This window comes from Cervus elaphus, chromosome 26, assembly GCF_910594005.1.
Source record: "Cervus elaphus chromosome 26, mCerEla1.1, whole genome shotgun sequence".
NCBI classification, from domain to species: Eukaryota; Metazoa; Chordata; class Mammalia; order Artiodactyla; family Cervidae; genus Cervus; species Cervus elaphus.
Genome location: NC_057840.1, coordinates 15,487,286 through 15,513,739, shown reverse-complemented (window position 1 = coordinate 15,513,739; position 26,454 = coordinate 15,487,286). Strand labels below are relative to the sequence as shown.

General features: G+C 37.7%; 1 protein-coding gene across 4 annotated transcripts in view; it reads left to right on the top strand.

Moving 5' to 3' along the window:
* TMEM244 (transmembrane protein 244) overlaps positions 1–26,454 on the top strand; it is a 65,738-nt gene that overhangs the window by 25,993 nt on the left and 13,291 nt on the right. For 2 of the 4 annotated variants that reach the window (XM_043888110.1, XM_043888109.1), the window contains 3 exons: positions 731–856; positions 4,686–4,730; positions 6,522–7,488. In XM_043888110.1, the coding sequence (XP_043744045.1) occupies positions 731–856; positions 4,686–4,730; positions 6,522–6,616 (266 nt within the window). In that variant the 3' untranslated portion in view covers positions 6,617–7,488. Of the gene's footprint in view, positions 1–730; positions 857–2,175; positions 2,556–4,685; positions 4,731–6,521; positions 7,489–26,454 lie in introns of those variants that run through there. The other 2 variants (XM_043888112.1, XM_043888111.1) reach the window with 2 other exon arrangements.

Here is a 26,454-nt window from a genome sequence, read left to right as displayed (position 1 = left end):
TCTTTGGAACCACCACACTCTTAAGATCTATATCAAGGAAAAAGGCAAAGGTTGACTCTTCACATGTTAAAGGCTTTTAGAGATCTATGGTACTGACCTAGGAATAACTAGCTCTTTATATATGTTGAGGGAAAGCACTCTGAAAAAGCATTCTGGATTTAGAAAAGTACTTCCATCCACACGAGTCATTTATGAAACGTTCTTTCATCCATGGTTATCCATTATGCTCCCCAGATGACTATCTGAACATACCCTTTTATTACAAAGACACAAAGGAACTCATTTCCAAGTTAGGCAATAACTGGTACTAAAGAAACATTATTGTTCAATAAACTATTAACATTTTTTTTTCTGAAAACCCAGAGCTGAATTTTTCATTAGTTTTTAATATATCTTCAAATGAGATTTGAAATCTAGTTACAGATCAGCGTGCATCAGTTACATTGTAACTTTTCTTTATTGTATTTTACCTTCTAAAATGCTAAATATAAAGAATATGAAAGAGAAATTATGTACTGTTATTTCTCTATAAGTCCAACAATTATTAAGAGATGGAATGTTTTTAAAGTTCTTATTCAAATTTGAGGAATGTTAAGAGATGAAATGTTAAAAGTTTCTTACAAAAATTTTTTTGCAGAACAAATTGTGGTGGTCCTGTTACTAATTGTGTTTTAGAATTATTAATTGCTCTAATCCCTGATAATTCCATTATTCTTCCTTTTATTTGCAGTTCTTTTAGTCTCAACAGAGGTCACCTACTTTGTTTGCGGATTACTTTTCGTTCTGGTAGTGGAAGAGTGGGTTTGGGATTATGGTATTTCAGTAACTATCCTTCATGTTGCTATCACTTCAACTGGTAAGCAAACTAAAATAAAGGAAACAAAATGTATTCAATCTGGACATTGTACCTAAATCGATACATAAGAGTAAAACTTTGATGTATGCATAGTGTCCTCTGATGGAGAAATAATAAAAACTGATGATAAAAGTTCTTCATCACCTCCCTCACACCTTCTCCCCCATCAAGTTCCTCTACCATTTCCTCAGAGACGTTTTGATTACCTACATTGTCCAGTTCAAAACTGTATTGAAATGTAGCGGTTTCCTATTCTCTCCCATTCAACTTTCTATCAGTTGCTCCCATTCAACTTGTTATCAGTTGTAAAGGGTTTGCAGCTGTTAGATTCTTTCTCTCCAAATCCTTTCTTGAAGCAGATATTGTCCAAAGACTGGGAGCTGGGGCCTGAGGAAATATGTACTTGCAGGCTTGAAAGCTTCCTAATAATTATTTTAACAAAAATGTGACTTCCCTTGTGGCTCAATGGTGAAGAATCTGCTTGCCAATGCAGGAGATGCAGGTTCAGTCCCTAGGTAGGGAAGATCTCCTGGAGGAGGAAATGGCGACCTGCCCAGTATTCTTGCCTGAGAAATCCCAAGGGCAGAGATGTCTGGTGGACTACAGTCCATGGGGTCTCAAGAGTCAAACACAACTTAGCGACTAAACCACTAACACCATCAGGTTCTAAGATTAAAGGGTTTTTATTTCTACTTGTGAGCTTTGGAGTTTGAATAAAACAGATTCAAATTCCAGTCCTAAATTTCTGTCAGATGTTTGTCTGAGGCAAGATATAATTGTCTCATCTACAAAATGGATGGTATCTTATGAAGCTTGTGTGCGAGAAGTTGTCTGACATGGTGTTTGGCCTATAACTAATGAGTAAAAGTAATTTTATCCATTCCTTCATCCATTTATTCAAGGTTTACTCTTCCCTTGTAACTTTTTATTTCTTACTGCCTTCCATTGTTAAAGAGAAACACATTAGTAAAAACATGAATGGTAATCAACCACAAGTTATAATTCAATGCTATTATTATTTATTAACTACTTCTGTTTAGTTGCTCAGTCATGACTGACTCTTTGTGATCCCATCAACCGTAGTCCACTAGGCTCTTCTGTCCATGGAATTTCCCAGGCAAGAATACTGGAGTGGGTTGCCATTTCCTTCTTCAAGTTATCTTTCTGTCCCAGGGATCAAACCCATGCATCCTTCATTGAAGGTGGATTATTTACCACTGAGCCACATAAATGATTCCCAACTCTAATTTCATGAGAATAACCAGTTTTGATGTGAAGTTCTCCTCACTGAAATCCCTCAAACTGTTGCCTAAATCCAGAAGAAAAGATGCACTGAAGGATGCCTGAGTCCATGCTCCTGATTCAACAGGCCTTCATATGGAAGGAAGAGAGCACTGGAATTCTCACAGGTCCCAGTAGGACTTGGGGTCAACTCTTGTTTTCTCCGGAATCCATGAGCTGTCCTCTTGCTGCAGGAGATTCTGTTTAACTACTATGTAACTACTTAAATATCACTCATATTTTCAGTGCTCTGATCTATCAATGGGTATAATCAGTCTCTGAGTTAAGAACACACAATTTCAAAATGAATTGCTAGTATATTTTTGAGATTAATCCTTTGTCTGTTTCTTCATTTGCTATTATTTTCTCCCAATCTGACGGCTGTCTTTTCACCTTACCTATAGTTTCTTTTGTAGTGCAAAAGCTTTTAAGTTTCATTAGATCCCATTTGTTTAGTTTTGCTTTTATTTCCAATATTCTGGGAGGTGGGTCATAGAGGATCTTGCTGTGATTTATGTCGGAGAGTGTTTTGCCTATGTTCTCCTCTAGGAGTTTTATAGTTTCTGGTCTTCCATTTAGATCTTTAATCCATTTTGAGTTTATTTTTGTGTATGGTGTTAGAAAGTGTTCTAGTTTCATTCTTTTGCAAGTGGTTGACCAGTTTTCCCAGCACCACTTGTTAAAGAGGTTGTCTTTTTTCCATTGTATATCCTTGCCTCCTTTGTCAAAGATAAGGTGTCCATAGGTTCGTGGATTTATCTCTGGGCTTTCTATTCTGTTCCATTGGTCTATATTTCTGTCTTTGTGCCAGTACCACACTGTCTTGATGACTGTGGCTTTGTAGTAGAGTCTGAAGTCAGGCAGGCAACTCCTGCAGCTCAATTCCAGAAAAATAAATGACCCAATCAAAAAATGGGCCAGAGAACTAAACAGACATTTCTCCAAAGAAGACATACAGATGGCTAACAAACACATGAAAAGGTGCTCAACATCACTCATTATTAGAGAAATGCAAATCAAAACCACAATGAGGTACCATTACACACCAGTCAGGATGGCTGCTATCCAAAAGTCTACAAGCAATAAATGCTGGAGAGACTGTGGAGAAAAGGGAACCCTCTTACACTGTTGGTGGGAATGCAAACTAGTACAGCCACTATGGAAAACAGTGTGGAGATTCCTTAAAAAACTGGAAATAGAACTGCCATATGACCCAGCAATACCACTTCTGGGCATACACACTGAGGAAACCAGATCTGAAAGAGACACATGCACCCCAATGTTCATCGCAGCACTGTTTATAATAGCCAGGACATGGAAGCAACCTAGATGCCCATCAGCAGATGAATGGATAAGGAAGCTGTGGTACATATACACCATGGAATATTACTCAGCCGTCAAAAAGAATTCATTTGAACCAGTCCTAATGAGATGGATGAAACTGGAGCCCCTTATACAGAGTGAAGTAAGCCAGAAAGATAAAGAACATTACAGCATACTAACACATATATATGGAATTTAGAAAGATGGTAACGATAACCCTATATGCAAAACAGAAAAAGAGACACAGAAATACAGAACAGACTTTTGAACTCTGTGGGAGAAGGTGAGGGTGGGATGTTTCAAAAGAACAGCATGTATACTATCTATGGTGAAACAGATCACCAGCCCAGGTGGGATGCATGAGACAAGTGCTCGGGCCTGGTGCACTGGGAAGACCCAGAGGAATCGGGTGGAGAGGGAGGAGGGAGGGGGGATCGGGATGGGGAATAAGTGTAAATCTATGGCTGATTCATATCAATGTATGACAAAACCCACTGAAATGTTGTGAAGCAATTAGCCTCCAACTAATAAAAAAATTTAAAAAAAAAAAAAATGAATTGCTAGGTCTCAGCCTCAGTGCTATGAGAAAATGCCAGTACATCAATCTGCTAGCATCAGTTTCCTCAGATACAAACTCTTTTAGTAACTTGGAGGATCAGTGAAGCCCATCTCAAATTCTCTATTTTACTTTGGGGCTTAAGTATTCCTGGAAGACAGTCATAGGATATTTGCAAAAAAGATTTTGGAGCATACGGTGGCTCAGTCTTCAGGGTCTCAGCCTTCAGACAATAGGTTTTCTGGATCCAGAAAAGTTACAAGTTAATTATCCAACACATGGCACATAGAAAACACTTTAAAAATATTGCTCAATAGATCTAGCAGAAGGAAGGTCACCCAGAGCTCCAGAGAGCAGGCACTGAGGATTCTGAACAGTCTTAGGATCATCCCTGCTGTGTATTACTTCAGGTCGACTGTGTGAAGCTGACCTGAGAATCCCATAGACCATGACATCATTCCTAGGAGAGGAGTTTCAAATACTTGACTTAACAAATGACCTTTTTAGACAATGACTTAAGTACCACTTTGGCGCTACTTGATTTTTTGAATATAGACAAGATTTCTCTTCATTATGGAGATATGATTTGACCAAACAAGTGTTTCTTCATGAGTAAAACAATAATGTGTATTTCAAAAATGAACACTGCCTTTTTCTTTTCTATTGCAGTTATGTTGGAATTCCCCTTGACATCACATTGGTGGGCTGCTTTAGGTATATATATAGAGATTAGATATACATATATATTATACATATATATGATACTTATTTAATATAAATATATATTTATAAATAAACTCATGGCATAAAAATATTTTTATGGGGGTCAGATAATTGGACCAGAAGATTACTCAATGGTTTTATCATTCTAAAATTATAGAGGATAAAACATTGGGTTTATATTTGTGACATATTCTTTTAGTTATCTTTCTCCATGAATGATAATATAGTCTTTATAATAGTACAGAAGAAGGGAAACTATTTTATCTCATTAATTTTTTTATCCACCAATTGAACAACTGAATTCATCAGTCACATATGTAGTAAGAAAATTAGCCAAGTAAAAGTAGACTTCCCTAAAGCTTTTTCTTTAGATTAAGCCAAACACTGGCCTCAAAATATTTTTAGATTTTCTCTTTTCAGTAAGCTTGGCAATAGTTGTTATCTAATTATTGTCATGTTTATCAATGAGAAATGGAAATGCAGCACTTTACCACATTCTTTCTTCTAAAGTTATCTACTTTTAGTACCAGTATTATTTATATTATTTACTAACGCCGTTCCCTCAAGTTTAATTCTCTACTTACCTTGCATATCCATAATTCTCCAAAATTGTTTAGTGCCTACAGAAAACACTTGTAGAAAGTAGATGTTTTATTTTGCATAAACCTTCCCAAGATGTCAATTTTTAATATATCAGAAAATATGATACTGAAAGAAATACTTTAATAAGCCCAAGCAGAAATCATCTTGACTGTATGGAAAACAAGAACTTCTCTCTTGCGATTTTATTTACAATACTGCAAAATTTATTGAGGCCTAGCCAACTTAGTCATATATCAAATGCAACCCTGATGACAAGGAAAGTCAACTTTGGCATAATGAAAGAACTAATAGAATTTGCTAAAATAATTGGGTAATGATTTCAGTTTCAATAATCAAGTTTGTATTCCTCAGAGCACAGTTGCCCAATGATGTCCAAGGTAGCCTTCTTTGGTTTTTCTTTCAATTAGCAATTTAAAAGTAAGAGAATAGTGGCCAAACATCTTGGAAATTCTATCTCGTGGTCACACACTGGATGTGTGTCTTTGTGTGGGGAAGTTGTGTGGTCCTGCCAGGCCTCTGATTCACAAAGGGCTCTTACCTCAGGGACTTTTACTATTGATGGGAGTTATGGAGTTACTGCCTTGCAAGGAACAACAGATTAATGGAAGCCCTGTAAGGCTAGATTAATATTTTAAAACAAACAAGAATCATCAGGCCAACGAAATCAGAGCTAAAGGCCTTTTCATAAAACCAAATAGCTCAGGTAGGTGGAATTCTTGTGTTCAAAATCATTTCTATACTCAAAAATAGTTTCCACATTAGTAAGCACATTTTTCTTTTATAATTAGAGGGGAAAAATACCTTATAAAGGATATTTTAAAATAGCAACAACACAAATAAATAGCAGGTCACATGAGCTGAAAAAATTGAGAATTGTAAATTCCTTGGCATGTGCTTTGACTCTGTTGCCTTTGAATTTCTGAGTTTTAAGAGCTCCTTACCATTAATTTGACAGAACCACACACCTATTCCCTGAAGGAAGTTTTGAATTTCAATAATTTACCAGCACAGAATACATACCTACTCTCTTTTAGCTGAATCTATAAACTCCTCTATTGCAAATGCTGTGTCAGTTTCAGGAACATTATTTTAGTCATGATGATTGTTCTTATTCATAATCTCACCAATGAATTATTCATTATTAGTAGTTAACCAAAACTTCCCTTTCATTACTTGCAGGATTCGGCTTAATTTCAATGATATGTGGAGGCCAGACTTTAGCATACTGTTTGTTCAAAGATAATTTTATCTATCCAGATCTGGATGATTTCTAACAGAACAGCCAATTCTATGTTATTACATACATGGTATCCAAGCTAGATTGTATTTTTTCTTCATACCTATATTCAAGGTTGAATTTATTCTGGATGCTTTTTAACTGTAAAAAGATTAGATGGTTTTTAACTTTAAAAAGAAACAAGAGAAATTAATGGAGAGCAAAAGAATCCTAGTAAAGAATTCATGAGCAACATATGCAAAGTCATAAATACAGTGTTTCCCAAAGTATATTCCATAGAACCCTAGTTCCAAACAATGTTACTAATGCCTTGTAAAGAAAAGTTGCATGTTTAAGTATGTTAGTAAAACAGACTTATTTATTTTGGACTTCTTAGAATCTTTAACATGCTATTGTGAACACAGCATCACTAAGTAGGAGTTGATAACCTCTTGTGCTGTTTCTCAAACATATTTGACCAGAGACACAGTCTAGAAAATGCTAATATGTCATGTGGAAACTGTAACATAGAAAAAGGCAGATTTGAAATTACTGCAAATCCCTGTAACCGGAATTAGATTTTTACTATTGTCCCACAGTATCTGTTAGAGCACTTCTTATGAGAGTATTGTCTTTTAAAAATGTTAGTGCCTACATCTTTCTTTAGATTATGGTGTTTTAACATAATACTTCTCAAAATTTAATGTGTATTTGAATCACCTGGAGATCTGTTACAGTGTGGATTTGGTTTAGAAGGGCTGGAGTGGAGCATGAAGTTCTATATTCCTAACAATTACTGGGAAATGCCTGTTCTGCCAGTCCGCGGACCACACTCTAAGAAGTAATGTCTCAGCGGTTTGAACAATGTATTTTTTAAGGTTGCCTACCTCTGTACTGTCATCCTATGGTTTTTATATCATGGTTATTCAATAAATGCTTGTTGAATTGTATTAAAACTGAGCTGAGTTAAATTTATATATCTAAAATTTATATATTTAAGGCATATTTATATGTCAAATATTTCCCACTTTTTACTACAGCTAAAGATGTCTGTATACAAAAGAAATGCATAGCATGATTACAGCTAAAATGTAAGCATAGGAAAAATGATACGAAAGTGACAGCTCTCCTTGTCCCCCAACCCCCACCCCCAACACACACACACTCCCACAAAAACATTTTGGGAAACAATTGGAAGCTATCTCTAGAATGTTTTCCAAAATGGGTCTTTTTATCCTAAAAGTCTATTTCTTCCTTAAAGACATGCATTCAACCTCTAAGAAACGTCATGCTAATTGTATATATTCCAGGTAACCTTCCAAAAACTACTTGTGTTGATCAGTTACTTGTTAAATAATGTAAGCTTCCTGTGCATATGTAAGTATGAAAATAATGATACTGTCTCCCTTCCTTCTGTTTCACATTTACTGACTCACACAAATTTTTGTTTTCCATCCATTATTCCCATGCTTCCTGTTAATTTCCTTCAAAATGTTTGGTTATAGAAGTATCAAAATTTGTAACTCTTTAAATCAGTCAAGGGGCTATAAATTTCATCCTTAAAGGAAGGTAGGATACAGTAACTAGGAAAGGGTAAGCATTATGATCTTTGATTCCTTGGTTAAAACCCCATTGACAGCGCAAAGAAGTGTATTGTCAGTGATACATAAAACTGAATCTTGCTCTGTGAAAAATGCAAATATCAAACAAACCATAAATACACTGATGAAAAAGACTGCCCCTATATTAACTCACACTTGGAAGAAATTTACAGAAACATTAAAGCTGTCTAAGTAAATTTGATAATTAAAAAAGATTTGGTTGATTAAGTACTTTTTAATATAATGAGAATTAAGTTACACTAGTAAATTAGAATAAGAATCTCTCTAGACTCAGAGCACCTTAAAATCTTGTCATTCTGTAGTATAACTTAATTAGCATGTTTATTTCTAGGATTAGGAACCCATCTGCTCAGGTAATTACCATTATGTTAATCTTTCTCTTTCTTTTCTCCTGATCACAAGTTTCTTCTTTTTTTGGTTTTCTTCTTCTACTCATTAAAATAATTATTATTGTCTATTAGATGACACCATTTAATACACAAAAATTTAAAATACAATTGGGATGCATGTTTTAGTTTAAAAATACTATACATCTGACATATCAACTATATATTCACTTTGGTTTTTATTGCTGTATATATATATATATATATATATATATATAAATTTCTCAAAGGTCAAGAGTCATGCCCATTTAATTTACTTTACCAGTATTCCATAAAGAATCATAAGTTGGTAGAATCCTATCCTGTATTTTAATGCATATTTTTCAGGCAAGATTGATACTATTTTCATAGTTTAAAGAATGGTAATATTTTTGTATTATGTATAACCATTCCCTAAATATGCTCTGAAGTTATTATACCCCACAGTGTTATTGTATAAATTAATTCTAACATGTTAAAACAACATTTTACTTAAAAGAATTATTTCATAAGTGAATGAACCTATCTTTACTTGTGTTGACTGTGATCCTAAAATATATATGAGGACTATTTTCACATTTGTAGTCTAAAGATTAAACTTCTATCTAAAATGTTATGGGTTTTGCTCAACTGATTTACCTTACTAGCTGAATTGATAAATTCAAAAGTTGTTTGGTAGCCCTCTAAAGCTGCAGAGATCATCCTATAGAAGTGAGAAGACATATACTTTGTGACAGTGGGTTTTATAGCAACTCTTAAGGAACAAATAAAGGCACTTCCTAAAGTTGTTGCTTTATAAACTTTGTATAGCTCAATTGCCAGGTAAAATAATATATAACAAAAGCATAAATAGATCCTTTTAGTAAAAATTGTCAGGAAAATGAGGAAATGCAACTTGGTTCACGTGAAGATAATATATTCTACAGATTTCTACTGCAGAAAAGGTCTCATAAAATATGCAAAAATTTGGGAGTATTACACATTTTGAATAGAGGACAATAAAGTATTTCCAAGTATTATGCCTCACTTACCTTAGCTCTTCCTTTTCAGTTTGCCTTTATTCTATCTAAATTTTCCCGATGGTTTAGTAAAATGGTTTCTAACCAAATCATCTTTAAAAACAGAGTTAATTACCATCTGACTTTCTTCTTGGTAAAGAATATTCACCCTGCCGCATATGCTCAATACTTCAAACAGGAAGGAACTGAAAATATTATCCAATAACTATCTTAAATGAAACTGCACAAAATATCAGCTTATTAATCTAGCCCGTTTTCACAAAGCTGGTATCATATTTGATCATCACAATAATATATTTACTGTGTTCTTAATGGCTGTATATATCTCTATAATATAAATACAGTACAACTAATTTAGCCATTTCCTTTTTACTGATGCTTAAATTTTGTATACTTTTTTCTCACATTAAGTAGATAGACATTAGGCAGCTCCTCGAATTCTCAGATAAAATGGATCAGCAGAAGTGAAATTATTAGACCATATGGCATGAATATCTTTTAATTATTGAAAAATATTTCCAAATTGCTATTTACAATGTTTGAACCAATGTGTTCACCCAACAGAAGTATGAGTACCAATTTTACCATACCCCTCTCACCTTAGGGACTGTCGTTTTTCCACTATTAACATGCACCTAATAAGATGATAATTTTATGATGCACATCATCTCCTAGGCACTAGGGATGTTCAAGTATCACATAGGTAAAGCATCATACCTAAGTAGTTGTTGATCTTTAACCAGCTGTTGTTGGGTAGATGGTAGGGCATTAAAGGAGAACTTTAAGCTATTTGAAGGCAGGGATATGGTTTGTTCAATGCTATGTACCAGCTCCTAGAACAGTGTCTGAGTTTTGTCATACCTATCAGAGGCACAATTAAATGGGGAGGAAAAGCAAATACATTTTTTTTCTTGCTTCAGAGCAGTTGGCTACAATCCTTCAAATTAGTTGCACATTGGAAAACTCCCCTGGCACTTGGGATTGATTGTTTTACTGATCCAGTCAAAAGGAAAAGAGAAGCATAGATTGCTCTCTGAACAAAGAAGGTACCCAGTAACAAGGGAATAAAATGTTAAACTGAATATAAGTGGACACACTGTACCTTCATTGTACTCATGTTGAAAGTGGACTCAGAAAAAAAAAACAAACAAAAAACATGTTCACCTCTTAAAGCACTGTGAGTAATGCATATTTTATACAAGATTTTTGGAGGAGATGAGAAGAGGGTTGGATTGCACTCACTCCAGCACTCTTACTTGCCTCCTCACTAGACATCCTGGCCTCCTTCTTTAGCTGCTGTCAATGGCTGGGTCTCTGTTCCTTCCCTCACTTTGTCTCTACACAGCCTCTAAAAACACTGTAAGTCCGCAGCAAATCAGATTCTGACTGCGGCTAATTTATACTAGTAATATAAAGAAGATTCTAATCATTGGGACTTCCCTGATGATCCAGTGGTTGAGACTTTGCCTTCCAATGGAGGGGGCGCAGGTTTGCTCCCTGGTCGGGGAGCATCCCACACGCCTCAAGGCCAAGAGGGCAAAACATAAAATAGAACCAGTATTGTAGCAAATTCAATACAGTCTTTAAAAATGGTCCATATAAAAAAATCTTTTTAAAAACTATTAAAAAATAGTTACCATTGCCTGAAGGAAAACTATTCTTTGTTTTCCAATTATGTCAGTTCAGGGTATCACTTTAACCTATACCAAATTACTTTCCAAAATATTTACCCCACCAAAAGAAATCTAGTCTCTTCTCAGGGCCAAATTTTGCTACTAAAATGGAAATACTTTTTTTTGTGTTCTGGGGTATCTCTATCCAACAGAACTTTCTACAGTGATGGAAGTGTTCCATTTATCTGTACTGTCCTGTAGAGTAGCCACTAGCTTCATATGCCTACTGTACTCTTGAAAGGTAGGTACCATGACTGAGGCACTGAATTTTAATTTAATTTTAATTAGTTTAAATTTAAAACTAGTGGCTACTATATTTGACAAGATGGGAGCATCTCCTTGTTTACAAAGGAAAAACTGGTTTCACCTGCAGGTATTTTAACTCAACCCATCAGGCTGAGTTTGAGGCTGAGTTACTTAGGGCAAAAAGATCCATCTTTAGGAAAGGATAAAGTGCATAGAAAACCCAGAGATTGTCATGCCAGCTATGATGCATAAAGACTGTGTGTACATTGTCTAGTAAGGTATGATGTGGGGCTTCCCTTGTGGCTCAGCTGGTAAAGAATCCACCTGCAATGCGGGAAACCTGGGTTTGATTCCTAGGTTGGGAAGATCTCTTGGAGAAGGGAAAGGCTACCCACTCCAGTATTCTGACCTGGAGAATTCCATGGACTGTATAATCCATGGGGTCGCAAAGAGTTGGACACAACTGAGGGACTTTCACTTTCACTTGTACGATGTGTTGGTGTCAGGAGAAGGGAATGCAACCCACTCCAGTATTCTTGCCTGGGAAATCCCATGGACAGAGGAGACTTGTGTGCTACAGACAGTGGTATCACAGAGTCTGACACAACAGCTGCTGCTGCTGCTAAGTCGATTCAGTCGTGTCCGACTCTGTGCGACCCCATAGACGGCAGCCCGCCAGGCTCCCCTGTCCCTGGGAATTTCCAGGCAAGAACACTGGAGTGGGTTTTCATTTCCTTCTCCAACGCATGAAAGTGAAAAATGAAAGTGAAGTCGCTCAGTCGTGTCCAACTTTTAGCAACCCCATGGACTGCCGCCTACCAGGCTCCTCCATCCATGGGATTTTCCAGGCAAAAGTACTGGAGCGGGGTGTCATTGCCTTCTCTCTGTCTCAACTGAGCGACTAACAAATAACAAATAGGCTAATAGAGGAACACTGAGGCAACTAGTGGCATGACAGATTATATTGCAGATACTATATTTTGGGGACTTGTCAAAGGTGCTTTGAGATTAGGAAATTTCCAATTGAAAGTGCATCTGACAATACTAAATGTTGTCAAGGATGAAGAGAAAAGAGATTGTTCAAACACTGCTGATAGGAATTAAGTAGGTACAACCTCTTTGGAAAGCAGTATCTGTGACGTATGCCTGTGGAAGATAAAGGAGCCCCACATGTCAACTTGCACGTGGGTACCCTAGAAAAACTCCTGCACAAGGACAAAATGTGAACTGCAACATTGTTTATAGTAAGGTAAATTGAAGAAACATGAATGTCCATCACTGAGCATTGATTTTTAAAAAATTATTATTAGGTGAAATACTATGTAGCACTTTAAAGAAACTAATAGAAATTTGATAAGTGAACATAATAGATCTCAGAAATGTTTGTGAAAATAATAAAAGTACTTGTTGATTCTCTTGTGTAGATTTTTAACGTGCACACAAATATTGCTGCATATTATGTATGGGTGTATAGATATATGGCAGGAATGGTGCGGTGATTCATATCAAATTCTTGATACCAATTGCCTGGACATGTGGTTATGGTTTCTAGGAGTGGAATACAAAGAGTGGAATATAATGAGCTGCTGACCGATGTACTTTTTTCTATGAAGTCAGTTTCAAACACACTTCCAGTTTTTATAGGACATTTTTGTATAATAAGGAGTTGTAATAATTTTTAAACTCAGCTTTTTTTCATACTGCTTATAAAATCCAAACAATCTGATGTGGTAATTATATGAAAGTTGAACTCACTGTGTTCATTTTTCTTTTTTGTGCTTTTATTTATATAGGGAAAAGGACTGAGAAAGTGGTGCAAAGTTTTGATTTTATCATTTGGACTGGTAATGTGAATTCATTTTGTAGTTATTTTTTAAAAGTTATTTATTTTTAATTGAAGGATAATTCCTTTACAGTATTGTGTTGTTTTCTACCAAACATCAACATGAATCAGCCATAGTTTCACCTTTATTAACTGATGTGCTTCCTACAAATGAGTCCTGCTAGTCACAGGGAAATGGTCTCTGAGAAATACTGCACTAACACATAATGGATGCTCAAAAACAATTTTTTGAGTTGAGTGAATGAATGAATGGTCACTTGTGGAAAAATAAGTCCAAGACCATATTAATGGTAACTCAATTCTATAATATTTCTGTATGAATAACTGAATAACAGTGGCATTGTAGCTGCTCAGTGAGTACCGAATGAATAAATGAATAGATACACTATGATTATAGTTTTCACAGAAGTTCAGTTAATGATTTTTAGCCTACCTCTTTACTTCCAATGAAGTACATCAGATATATAAAGCACTATATAAATTATATCAGTGAGAACCTTTGATTGAAAATGACAGAAACTGATCTTAAGAATAAAGACATTTATTGATTTATGTGTTTGAAAAATCCAAGATAATGTGACTTCAACTGAGGTATGAAATGACAGCTCAAGATTTTGTTTGTTTCTTTCTAATTTCCAATCTGTCCCCTTGCATAGGTTCATTCTTGGCAGGTTTCACCTTTGGTGTTTCTTGTTTGATTGCTCATATTCCTTGTTAGATCCAGTGGGAAAGAGCAAGGATGTTTCTTTCCCAGAAGCCTCCAGTCTTACTAGCTCACTCTGGGTCCTGAGCCAGTCACTGTGGCCAGGGCAATGGGATGCACTGATTGGCTTAGGGCAATCTGAGCACTTCCTGTCACAATCTGAGCACTTCCTGTCTAAGGGTAGGAGGGTGGGAAGAGTGTCAGCTTCTCTTGAAACTCATGAGCTACTTGAAGGAAGCAGAACACAAGAATGAAATTCTGTCAGTAAGAAGTCAAGACTGCAAATGTGTACTCTGCCTATTAAAAGGAGCTGCCATTTGCACAGATAAAGAAAAACATAAATGAAATAGTGAATGGACAATATGGTATACAAGACAACACTATACATTGGTAATAATTGTTTAATTAGATAATACACAAAAATAACAGAGGAACAGAAAAAGTCCAAAAGAAACAAAAATTTATTGTGGCTTTGTATCATCAGAAAATGCCCCAATTATTTAGCAACTGTTCCAGGTCCTATGCTGGGCTCTGTCACTTCTTATGAAGTCACTGCCCTCCCTGACCTTAAGATGCAAATAACACCCATCTATATTCCCCCAAAACTCAGATTAACAAGTAAAAGTGTCAACTGTGGGTCATGAATGTATATCACAAAATTAGTAAGTTTTAAAATCATAAGCTTTAAATCTTAACTTATGCTCTTTCCTTTATCTGGAATATTTACTTCAGTACACTTTCAATAAAATCCTATTCTTTATTTGAAACTATCCTATTCAAATATCCTATTTGAAACTAAAGGATAATTTCTATGAAACCTTCTTATGTATCTATCCTTTTCCCAATATAGGCTGACTTATTTACCCATTCTGCCCACATTTTGTTCTTACCTGTGTGCTCTGCTTAGTCACTCAGTCCTGTTCAAGTCCTTATGATCCCATGATCAGTAGCCACCAGGCTCCTTTGTCCATGGGATTCTCCAGGCAAGAATACTGGAGTGGGTTGCCATGCCCTCCTCTAGGGGATCTTCCCAACCCAAGGATTGAACCCAGGTCTCCCCTATTGCAGGTGGATTCTTTACTGTCTGAGCCACCAGCGAAGCCCATGAATACTGGAGTGGGTAGCCTGTCCCTTCTCCAGGGGATCTTCCTGGCTCAGGAACCAAACTTGGGTCTCCTGCATTGCAAGAGGATTTTTTTTACCAGCTGAGCTACCAGGGAAGCCCTTGTTCTTATCTAAATTGTAACAGCATATAACTAGTAACGTGCCATTTGTAAAGCATTTTTAAATACATCAACTCAATTGATTGCACAACTTTCTGGGACGGACATATTATAACTATTTCATTTTATGCTAGAGAGCGGAAAAGCACTATCTAAGCTCCAGATATCACACGTCCCCAACGCTCCACTGTTAACATGTTAACTGAAAATGAAGGAAAACATTGTAATAGTTTATGAAGCAGGCATAACAATAGTTAGTCCTGACAAAGACAGTACAAAAAGAGAAAATTGCAACTCAATGTCACTTATGAGTACTGATACAAAGTTGTAAATATTAGCAGAAGCAATCTATTCCACTCTTTTATAAAATACAGTATGACTGAGTAAGATTTATTTCCAGAATGCAAGGTTATTTCAAAAATAGAAAAATCCAGCTCCTTTGCCACCCCATCAACTGTAGCCCACCAGGCTCCTCTGCCTATAGGATATCCCAGGCAAGAATACTGGAGTGGGAGGCCATTTCCTACTCCGGGGGATCTTCCTGACCCAGGGGTCAACCCCATGTCTCTTTCATCTCCTGCATTGGCAGGCAGATTCGTTACCACTGTGCTGCCTAGGAAGCCCTCATTAATATATTATGTCATGTTAAAAACTGTAAGAAGAAAAATTATCTACGATTATCTCCATATATGCTGGAAAATGTCCTTGAAAAAGATCAACACCCCTTCCTAATAAAAACACTTAAGATTATAATACCTGGTACTTTCTTAACATGACAAAATATACATTCCTTAGTTCTAAAGCCAATATCTTACTTAATGGCAAGACACTAAAGCAAAGTCAACCATCATTTCCATTAGCATCAACGGTGTACTGGCACTGTCAGCCAAGCAATTAAACGGAAGAAACTAGAGGCATAATCAGTGGAAAAGAATAAATAGAATTATCTCTATGGGCAGATGTTATGATCTTATACCTGGAAAACCCTACAGAATCAATGATAAAACTCAAACAGTCAAAGAAGTTACTACTGTAGCAGGCCATAAAACTAACATAGAAATCAATGGCAGTTACTTACAAAATGATAACAGAGAGGACACAATGGTATAGAAAACCCCATTTGCATTAGCAGCAAAGAAGATAAAGGAGTGGCCATGGTGGCCGAGTAGGGAGACCTGAGCTCACCTCCTCCTCCCAGGCACACCAAAACTGCAACTATTTACAGAGCGACTGTTGGTGAGAACAACCTGAAGACTAGCAGAGAACGTCTTCTACAGCTAACGATATAAAGAAGGAACTACAGTGACATGGGCGTGAGGGGCAGAGATGTATATCAAGTCAAGACCCATATCCCCAGATGGCTGACCCCAAATGGAAGGATAATTACAATCGCAGAGTTTCTCCCTGGTGAACAAGGAGTCAGAGCCTCACATCAAGTTCCCCACCGTGGGAGTCCTGCACTGGAAAGATGAACCACTGGAGCATTTGGCTTTGAAGGCCAGTGGGTCTTACTTTCAGGAGAATCAGAGGGGTGTAAGAAATGGAGACTCCACTTCTAAAGGACTCACACAATAATCTCACACGTTCTAAGACCGAGGGCAGATGCGATAATTTAGGAGGAGGCCGAGTGAGACCCACTTGTTGATCTTGGAGACCCTCTTGGAGAGACAGGAGGTGACTGGAGCTCACCCTGGGGACAGAAACAATGGTGGCAGCCATTTGGGGGAGCTTGTTCTGCCACAAGAACACTAATGCTGGTAAGTGGAATTTTGGAATCCTCCTTCTAGCTTATTAGCACCAGGTTCTGTCTCTGCCCACCAGCCAGTCAGCAACAGTTCAGGAATGTGTCAGGCCAAGCAGCCAGCTAGACGGGGACACAGTCCACCTATCAGCAGACCAGCTGCGCTATTATTTCCCGAGCCCCCAACCATCCCAGGACATGGCCCCACCCACCACAGGGCCCAGGACTCAGTCCCACCTACTTGTGGGCTGGCACTAGCCCCAGTGTTTGGGATCCAACCCTAGCCACCATCAGGCTGAAGCCAGCTCCTGGAATTCCAGAGCTTACAACCAGAGACCCCAGGACTCAGATCCCATCACCTGTAGGCTGACACTTGGCCCAGGACCCAGCTTCACCCAACAGTGGGTGGGTACCAGTTCTGGAACCACAGAGACCCACAGCCAGCCATTTTTCTATAAGTCTGATATGTCAAAATAGAGAAAAGTTATTTAAGAATAGAGAGAGAGAGATGGGAGAATGAGAGGATTTAAGCGACTTTTCCAAAGTCATATGAAAGAGGCAAAGAAGCTGTTTAGGGCTCAAACTCCTGCTGTTTCCACCACACCTCCCTCTCCCTGTGACTGCATTTTGCATTGTAGTAGTATGTTAGCAGAGGCAATGATTCCTAGAGAATTTGCTTGAACACTTGTATGAGTCATACTGGGATTCTAAGGTAACCAGCACAGGAGCCAGAAGAGTGGCCTGCCCTAGAGATGCTGTCTTGGCAGTGCGCCTTGGCCTCTAAGAACTTGTATAGCTGCCCAAAGTATGATATCTACCAAGAACAATGGGCTTCCCTGGTGGCTCAGATGGTAAAGAATCTGCCTACAGTGTAGGAGACCAGGGTTCAATCCCTGGGTCCAGAAGATCTCCTGGAGAAAGAAATAGCTACCCACTCTGGTATTCTTGCCTGGAGAATTCTATGAACAGAGGAGCATGGAATTGCAAAGAGTCAGACATGACTGAGTGACTTACAAGGAACAGTTAGGACTATCAGGCTTCTCTCTAAAGAACTCTGATCTGCTAGATATAAGTTCCCACCTCTGACCAGAAGCAATAGCCACTCATGGTCATCATGATGTCTGTGGCTTGATTAAAGAGAAGTCCCAGAAAATGATTTGGGGTAGAATGACATGGTTCATTTTTAGGTCTAGAGGAATAGCAAAGACTGACAGGTTGGCAAGCTGTTCAGGCTAGGCCCCCATGCTGTTTGGGAACTGGAACACAAATCAAGAATCCTAGGCTGGGGAAGGCGTCTCCTTCCTGTACGTTCTGTGTGATTTCTTATAACTGTACTTGTCACATTGTATCACAGGAGGCAATGAAGATGCTTGTCATGTACACTAGATTCAAGCAACTTACAGGCAGAGTTTGTGTCATTCACTGGACAAAAATTTATTGAGACTGGCACTGTGCCAGGCATTGCTTTAGGTGTGGGAAGAATACATCAGTGAACTGTCTTCAGACAAATATCTGCATCCTTATTAAATGTACTTTCAACCTCACCCTTTCATCACCTCGACTAGTGCCTGGAACATAGGAAGTGTTTAGTAATAAACAAGATGTTCAGTTATAACGAACAGTTGTGGTGATTAGCATCACAGGCCTTTTAGAGACCTGTGGATCTCCATTCAGACACCCTGGAAACTAGACATAGGTCAGAAGACTAATTCCAGTCCCCATTCTGGAGGTGATGCAGTTTCTGGGTTTGATATACTTGTAACTGTCTCTGAATCTGGAAGCTGAATGTCTAAAGGATGAAATTTTTACCACCAGTAATTGGGCAGAGTCCAAGAAAAAGGAATTGAGAGACAGTACTCAATACATAGCAGGCTTGCTGTGGTTTACAGAACTGAATGTGAAAAACAGGAGGGGATTTTCAAAAACATGTCGTCAATCCTTTTCTCCTCCATCCCCTCTCCCATTACATTTTTTTACTCTTCCTCGCAGTAGTGACTGTGTTCATTTCAATCATACCCATGACAGGGAACTCACAATTTGCTAACAAGAGCATTCCATTCTGCGGAACTGTCGTTAACAAGTTCTTCTTGATGTCAAGCCAAACCTGATCTTTCTCTAGTTTCCTCATTGGTCCTGACATTGGTTCTGACATTTGAGACAACTCAAGATTTCTAATTGCTCTTGCTTATAATTTAGATATCAGAAAATCATTCTCTAATAGCTGAAGATGAGACTAAATTTTCTTTATGAAAACTTAAGTGCTCTCATCCTTTCTCCTTTCCTTCTATTGCAATGGAGCAAGTTTTCTTTCCCACCTCTGCAGTTCATTCTTCCACTTATGCTCTGAATTTCATTCCTTCTCACTGGACTCAGTTCCCAGTTACTTTTCAGCCTATTCAGGTCATGCTTCTGCCCCCATCACACTCTTGAAATTATCCTAGAGAAACTTGAGCCCTCCTTCAGTGGAATACTCAAGAGACATTTTTAGCAATGATTTTATTTCAGCCCTCCATGGGGCATGGCCTGGCAGGGGCCCTACCAACCACTTCCTTATACTTGGCACCCTTGCCTGTTCCTTCCCCAGCAGTTCCTCATCAGTGTCATGGTGGGCACCTCTTCTGTTATTCCTTGAATAAGTACTGACTTCTTTGTGGGCCTGTCCTAAACGCTCATCCCACTCTACATTCTCTGCCTGGGGGATTTTATTCACACACCTCACTGCTTTATACCTAAGTATAAGCTAATAACCACGATGGTGTGATCATCCACCTAGAGCCAGACATCCTGAAATGCGAAGTCAATTGGGCCTTAGGAAGCATCACTATGTACAAAGCTCATGGAAGTGATGGAATTCCAGTTGACCTATTTCAAATGCTAAAAGATGATGTTGTGCAAGTGCCGCACTCAATATGTCAGCAAATTTGGAAAACAAAGCAGTGGCCACAGGACTGGAAAAGGTCAGTTTTCATTCCAATCCCAAAGAAAGGCAATGCCAAGGAATTTTCAAAGCACAGCACGAATGCACTCACCTCCCAAGCTAGCAAAGGAATGCTCAAATTCTCCAGGCCAGGCTTCAACAGTGCATGAACTGTGAACTTCCAGATGTTCAAGGTGGATTTCAAAAAGGCAGAGGAACCAGAGATCAAATTGCCAGCATCTGTTGGATCATCAAAAAAGCAAGAGAGTTTCAGAAAAACATCTACTTCTGCTTCATTGATTATGCCAAAGCCTTTGACTGTGTGGATCACAACAAACTGTGGAAAATTCTTAAAGAGATGGGAATACCAGACCACCTGACCTGCCTCTTGAGAAATCTGTATGCAGGTCAAGAAGCAACAGTTAAAACTGACCATGGAACAACAGACTGGTTCCAAATTGGGAAAGGAGTACGTCAAGGATGTATATTGTCACCCTGCTTATTTAGCTTATATGCAGAGTACATCATGAGAAATGCTGGACTGGATGAAGCACAAGCTGGAATCAAAATTGCCGGGAGGAATATCAATAACCTAAGATACGCAGATGACACCACTCTTACAGCAGAAAGTGAAGAAGAACTAAAGAGCCTCTTGATGAAAGTGAAGAGGAGAGTGAAAAAGTTGACTTAAAGCTCAACATTCAGAAAACTAAGATCATGGCATCTGGTCCCATCACTTCATGGCAAATAGATGGGGAAACAATGAGAGATTTTATTTTCTTGGGCTCCAAAATCACTGTAGATGGTGACTGCAGCCATGAAATTAAAAGATGCTTGCTCCTTGGAAGAAAAGCTATGACCACCCTAGACAGTATATTAAAAATCAGAGACATTACTTTGCCAACAAATGTTCATATAGTCAAAGCTATGGTTTTTCCAGTGGTCATGTATGGATGTAAGAGTTGGACTATAAAGAAAGTTGAGCACTGAAGAATTGTTGCTTTTGAACTGTGGTGTTGGGGAAGATTCTTGAGAGTCCCTTGGACTGCAAGAAGATCAAACCAGTCAATCCTAAAGGCAATCAGTCCTGAATATTCATTGGAAGGACTGATGCTGAAGCTGAAACTCCAACACTTTGGCCACCTTATGCGAGGGACTGACTCATTGGAAAAGACCCTGATGCTGGGAAAGATTGAAGGCAGGAGGAGAAGGTGATGACAGAGGATAAGATAGCTGGATGGCATCACCGACTTGATGGACGTGAGTTTGAACAAGTTCTGGGAACTGGTGATGGACAGGGAAGCCTGGCGTGCGGCAGTCCATGGGGTCACAAAGAGTCAGACACGAGTGAGTGACTGAACTCACTGATAAACTAATAGCTCATAAATCTCCATCTCTATTCCGTATTACTTTCTGGGGCTCCATAACTATTTATGCACCTATTTTTTAGATCTCTCCATTGGCTTCCCAGGTGGTTCACCAATGAAGAATCTGCCTACCTAGCAGGAGATGCAGGACATACAGGTTCAATTCCTGGGTTGGGAAGATCCCCTGAAAGAAGAAATGGCAACTGACTCCAGTATTCTTGCCTGGGAAAATTCCCATGGACAGAGGAGTCTGGCGGGCTCCCGTCCATGGGGTCACAGAGTTGGAAATAACTGAGCGACTAAGCACAGAAAAGAACGTCCTACAAGCACTCAAACTCAACCCGCAGGACAAAAGCCGCCTGTGTTCCTCATCAAGGCAGGAATCCAGGTGTATTCTGGCTTCCTCTCTCTTCTTGCCAGCCCCCACTGCACGGACCCACTCATCACCAGCCCTGTCAAGCATGTGACCTAAAGATCTGGCCAGGCCATTCCACACTGTTACGGCTCTAGCTTTGATTTCTGCAATAGCCTCCAGCGTGACTTCTCATTAGTCCTCCACTTTCTGTACAGAGCAACTGTTCTAAATGTGAATGGGGCTCCATTCCAGACCTACTGGGGTGTCTCTGCCTGGATAGGAGAATAAAGAGGAAATGCCTTGCAGGAATACCAAGACCCCTTTAAGAACTTCAGCCTCATTTCCTTCCATTTTTTCATTGTATTTTGTGCTTTATCCATGCTAGTTTCCCAAATGTACCCTCATCTATCTCTACCAGGTCTTTAGAAACCACATTCTTTCTAACAGAGTGACTCTCAGCATGCCACACCTCTCATCTTTACCCCACCCCTTCTTAGGCAGCTGCGCAGGCTCATTCTTACTCTGCTTAATCTCAGCGTGGATGTTCCCTCAGGAAGATTTCTATTATGCCTTTATCAGACCACTGACAGTATCCCTTCTGTGCATCCACATAGCTCCCTAGTCTTTTCCCAGCAAAGCATTTGTCACATTCTATTGGAATTGGCTATCTTCCTTACTATACTGTAGCCTGTGAGGGCAGGAATAAGTCTGCCTCGTTTATAGCTGTATCCTGGAGTCTAGTACAGTAACGACCTTAAATAGATACCGATAATTACTAATTGAAAAATACAGTTTTAAAAGGTCCAATTTATGAACACATTCTCAAATCACAGAAGAAAGCTTATTTAACTTTCTAAAGGAGTAGTTTTCAGTTTACTTCTTGGAACGCTGAAAGTTCCACAAAGATGTTTTCAGGACTATGACAGTGGGAGGACAGGGTGGGTGGACTGGCCAGCTCCACTTTTTGCTGCTTTGTGTACCCAAGGATTTTGGCTTTCTAAAGCTGTGCTCTCATATATTCCAATACAGCATATCTGCCCGAACAGCTGAATCCTCATTTGGGGTATATGGTTGATGTATTAGTTTCTTCTTACTGCTGTAACAAATTACCACATACTTAGTTGTTTAAAACAACACAACTTCAGTGTCTTGGTTCTGGAGGTGAGAAGTCTGAGATGGGTCTCACTGGACATCTTTGGGGGGCGGGCGTTGTCCAGTCTATCATAGGTGGACTTCCCCTAAACGGATATGCACACATGCGTCTTCTGGATTGTAAATTGTTAGAAATATGAAAGTTTGCATCTTTCAAAAATGATCAAAGAAAGTCATGGGCCCTGCTATAACTTAAGTCACATCTCTAGTTAATTTAATTTAAAAAATCTATATATCAAATAACTTATTTTTATATATATGCTTTCAGGAGCATATCCAAATGCATCCTTACCACTAAAGTAAATTAGTGTAAACTTTTGGGAGGGTAATTTTGGCAAAATGTATCAAAAAAAAAAAGAACACCTGCATGCTTCAATTGAGAAATTCTACTGCTATTCTACTTACTATTACAGACATAACAGTAAGATAAAAAACTGCAAAAGAAGATCAGTTTTATGACTCATAGTACATTTATATGATGAGACATGACACAGTTATTATAAAGACTGAGGGTGATAGATAGGTGTGCATAGAGAAAGACACACAAGATAAATGATGAAAGAGCAAAATGGGGTGCAAAGTCTGATCTGCCTGTGTAGTTTCAGAAAGGACTGTATATATGCTGGTTCCCAACCTAATCTGGGGGCAGAACAGAAGAAAAACCATTAATAGAGGTAGGGGGTGGGGAATAACAGACACAAGAAAAGAAGGCTCTTCAACTGATGCTTCTGCACCATCTAAATGTTCTCCTGTGGGTATGTCTTCCTTTATTTTATAAAAGAAGGTCCTCTGTGGGATCAGTCGTGTCTGATTCTCTGGGGCCCCACGGACTGCAGCCCACCAGCCTCCCTGTCTATGGGGTTCTCCAGGCAAGAGTACTGGAGTGGGTTGCCATTTTCTCCTCCCATAAAAGAAGGTCAGAGGCAGTTAATAACAATAAATGAGAATAACAGTGGAATCAGTAATAATGTTGACAAACTTGCCTATGTACTTCACACAGTTATAAGCACAGTACATAGATCATTTTATTCTCACATCTCTGTGAGATAGAAACTATTATTATACCCACTTGGCAGATGAAAAAATTCAGGCTAATGCAGATTAAGAAAATTCTTCAATGTCACACAGCTAGTAAATGGAGAGCTCAGACTGAACTGAGGTCTGTGCAACCTAAACCAGTGCTCTCAACCATTGTTGCTATTTTCGCTTTCTTATTTACATTTGTTCATGTTAAAATAAAAATCCTATGAAGTATTATCATATATGTTTTAATACAAGTAAAAACTTGCTCAAATGTCAAAACTTAAAGTATCCTTTTCTCTAACATGTTGGACATCTAAACAGAAGTCACTGAATCACAAAGACCCAGATTTTTGAGGCTTAATATGTTCAAAATGTGAAAAATAAGTGAAAATTTTTAATGAGAAGCATTACTCAAAATGACAGCATGGATAAACACTTATAAGGAGGATAATATAAAGAAATAAATGAGGGGAGGAATGTAAACAGGAAGAACAGAAAAAGAATGAGAAGAAAATTTAAGATTGTACTAACACCAGTGATTTACAGCTTTAAGGAAATGCTTTATAAGAGTAGTCTAGGCTATCATTTCTGACAGCTGTAATTTTTTTCCATTACATGCACTAAAGAAATAGTCTATTTTCATTACAGATAGAATGAGGCTGAGGTATTTTTCAGTGAGAAGATGATGCCGCTGAGTCACATAGAGCGTCCTTTATTCAATTGCTTCCATACACTAGCACCATTATCATTTTCTAGGGAAAATATAACAAAAATAAATAAGCAACTCATCATCACTCTAGATTTTCATATAGTCAAAAATAATTTGCCGAAACCTTTTCCAGGTGAAGTTTTTAACTATCTCTGCCGGTTCTATACAATGTTTCATGAAGGTTCTGGTGTGAGCCAGTGACTTGGAGATCGTTTTCCTTACACGTGCCCTTCTTTTCCAATTTCTTCTACCACAGCTGAATCTCGTAGGTTAATTTGGTTGCACTGTTGCTTTCCAAACCATCCCAGCGGGGTTTTCAGGGTGGTTGTCAGCTGGTTCTCTGGAATCCCTTGGTTAAATTAAGTCTACAGGTGGTTAAGTTAATAGGTTCTGATTTAACAAGTTTTGACCAGTCTCAAGTCCATGGTTAATTACTAAATGGTCTGTGGGAAGAATATAAACGGAGGCCCACATACCACATAAGTCAACATTTAAATAGTAAAATCTATCAAACTGTTAAATAAAATGTTTACTCCCATCTTGACAAAGATATCTTAATAACAATAAAATTTGTACACACTGTGTAAAACAAGCTTTTATGTACCTGAAGAGAACAAGATTTCAAGAAAATGTGATTTTATTATTATTGTACAAGTTTGGGTGATTTGTTGACTGAGGTGATGATGTTTGAGTAAGTAATACAATGGAGATGCTCCATAATTATACATCATTGTATAATTATTCCATACAATTTATTTCTCATGGCTTTATTTCAGGAAGCAAAATGCCAATTAGGTTGTTAAAATCAGGATTTTCTTAGAATTTGTGTTCTATTAACAGCAATGTTGAACTGAGTCACTGTAGGTCCTAAACTATGTTTAATTAATGTAAATTTGGAAAAACTACCCAGCTGAAAAATAGCAAAACAATTAATAAAATTTGCAATACACATACTTGGGAATGAAACAAAAATATTACAAAATTTAAACATTATTAAAGAAAATTTTATGAAACATTTTATTTTCATCATGTTACTTATGCAATAATATTCACCATCTCTTTTAGTAATGTTTTCATTAAATCTTAATTTATTGCTGGGATTTGTTTAAAGTGAATCTAATAGAATAATTTCATTTCATTTTCAGTGTTTTGGTCAGTAATTAAACCCTTATTTAATAAAGTATTTATAATATCCTGTTTGTAAATTTTATGTGGGTTATGGCCAATAAAATCTCACTTTTATTGTTTTGAGTTTTTAAAAGCTTAAGCAAGTTGCCTCTTTGAACCTTTCCTATTTCTTGATGCTTTTCACCTTCTTCTCCCAAACCTCTACTTTGTATTTTCAATTTCTAGCATACTAGAAATATGAATTCATTCTCACTAACCTAAAGGACTAAAAAATAAAATATCATTATATTCAGATTAAACTCAGTTTGACCTTTTTCATTAAAAGTGGAAATTAAAATTTTATCTACATGTTTTCAAAAATGTTATGTTCTAAAATATTCAAAATGGTATATAAAGTAAAATACAATAAAAAATTATAATGATTGATTAAAATTTTAACATAAAATTATTTAAATGAGCCTGAAATTATTTATTCGGGGGCAAGTTAATAAAATCTCATTAAATACTTTCACAAAAACCGAACTATTTGCAGTTGCAGATTTTAATGTTCATCTAGTCATTACAAAATTTAGATTATGCTTTACTCATATTCTGTCTAGATTTATGTAAATGGAGATACAGACATGTAAACAATAAAATATGAGGGTGATACAGACTGTTTAATACTACAAAATGCTCCCTGGGTGCCACATGCAATAGTGAATGTAGAAGACGAGGAGAGTAAGAACACGGATGCGTGATACCACTGGGAAGGGCAATTTCATTCTGTCAGAGTCTGATGCAATAATCTTATTTGAGAGGAAGGATTTG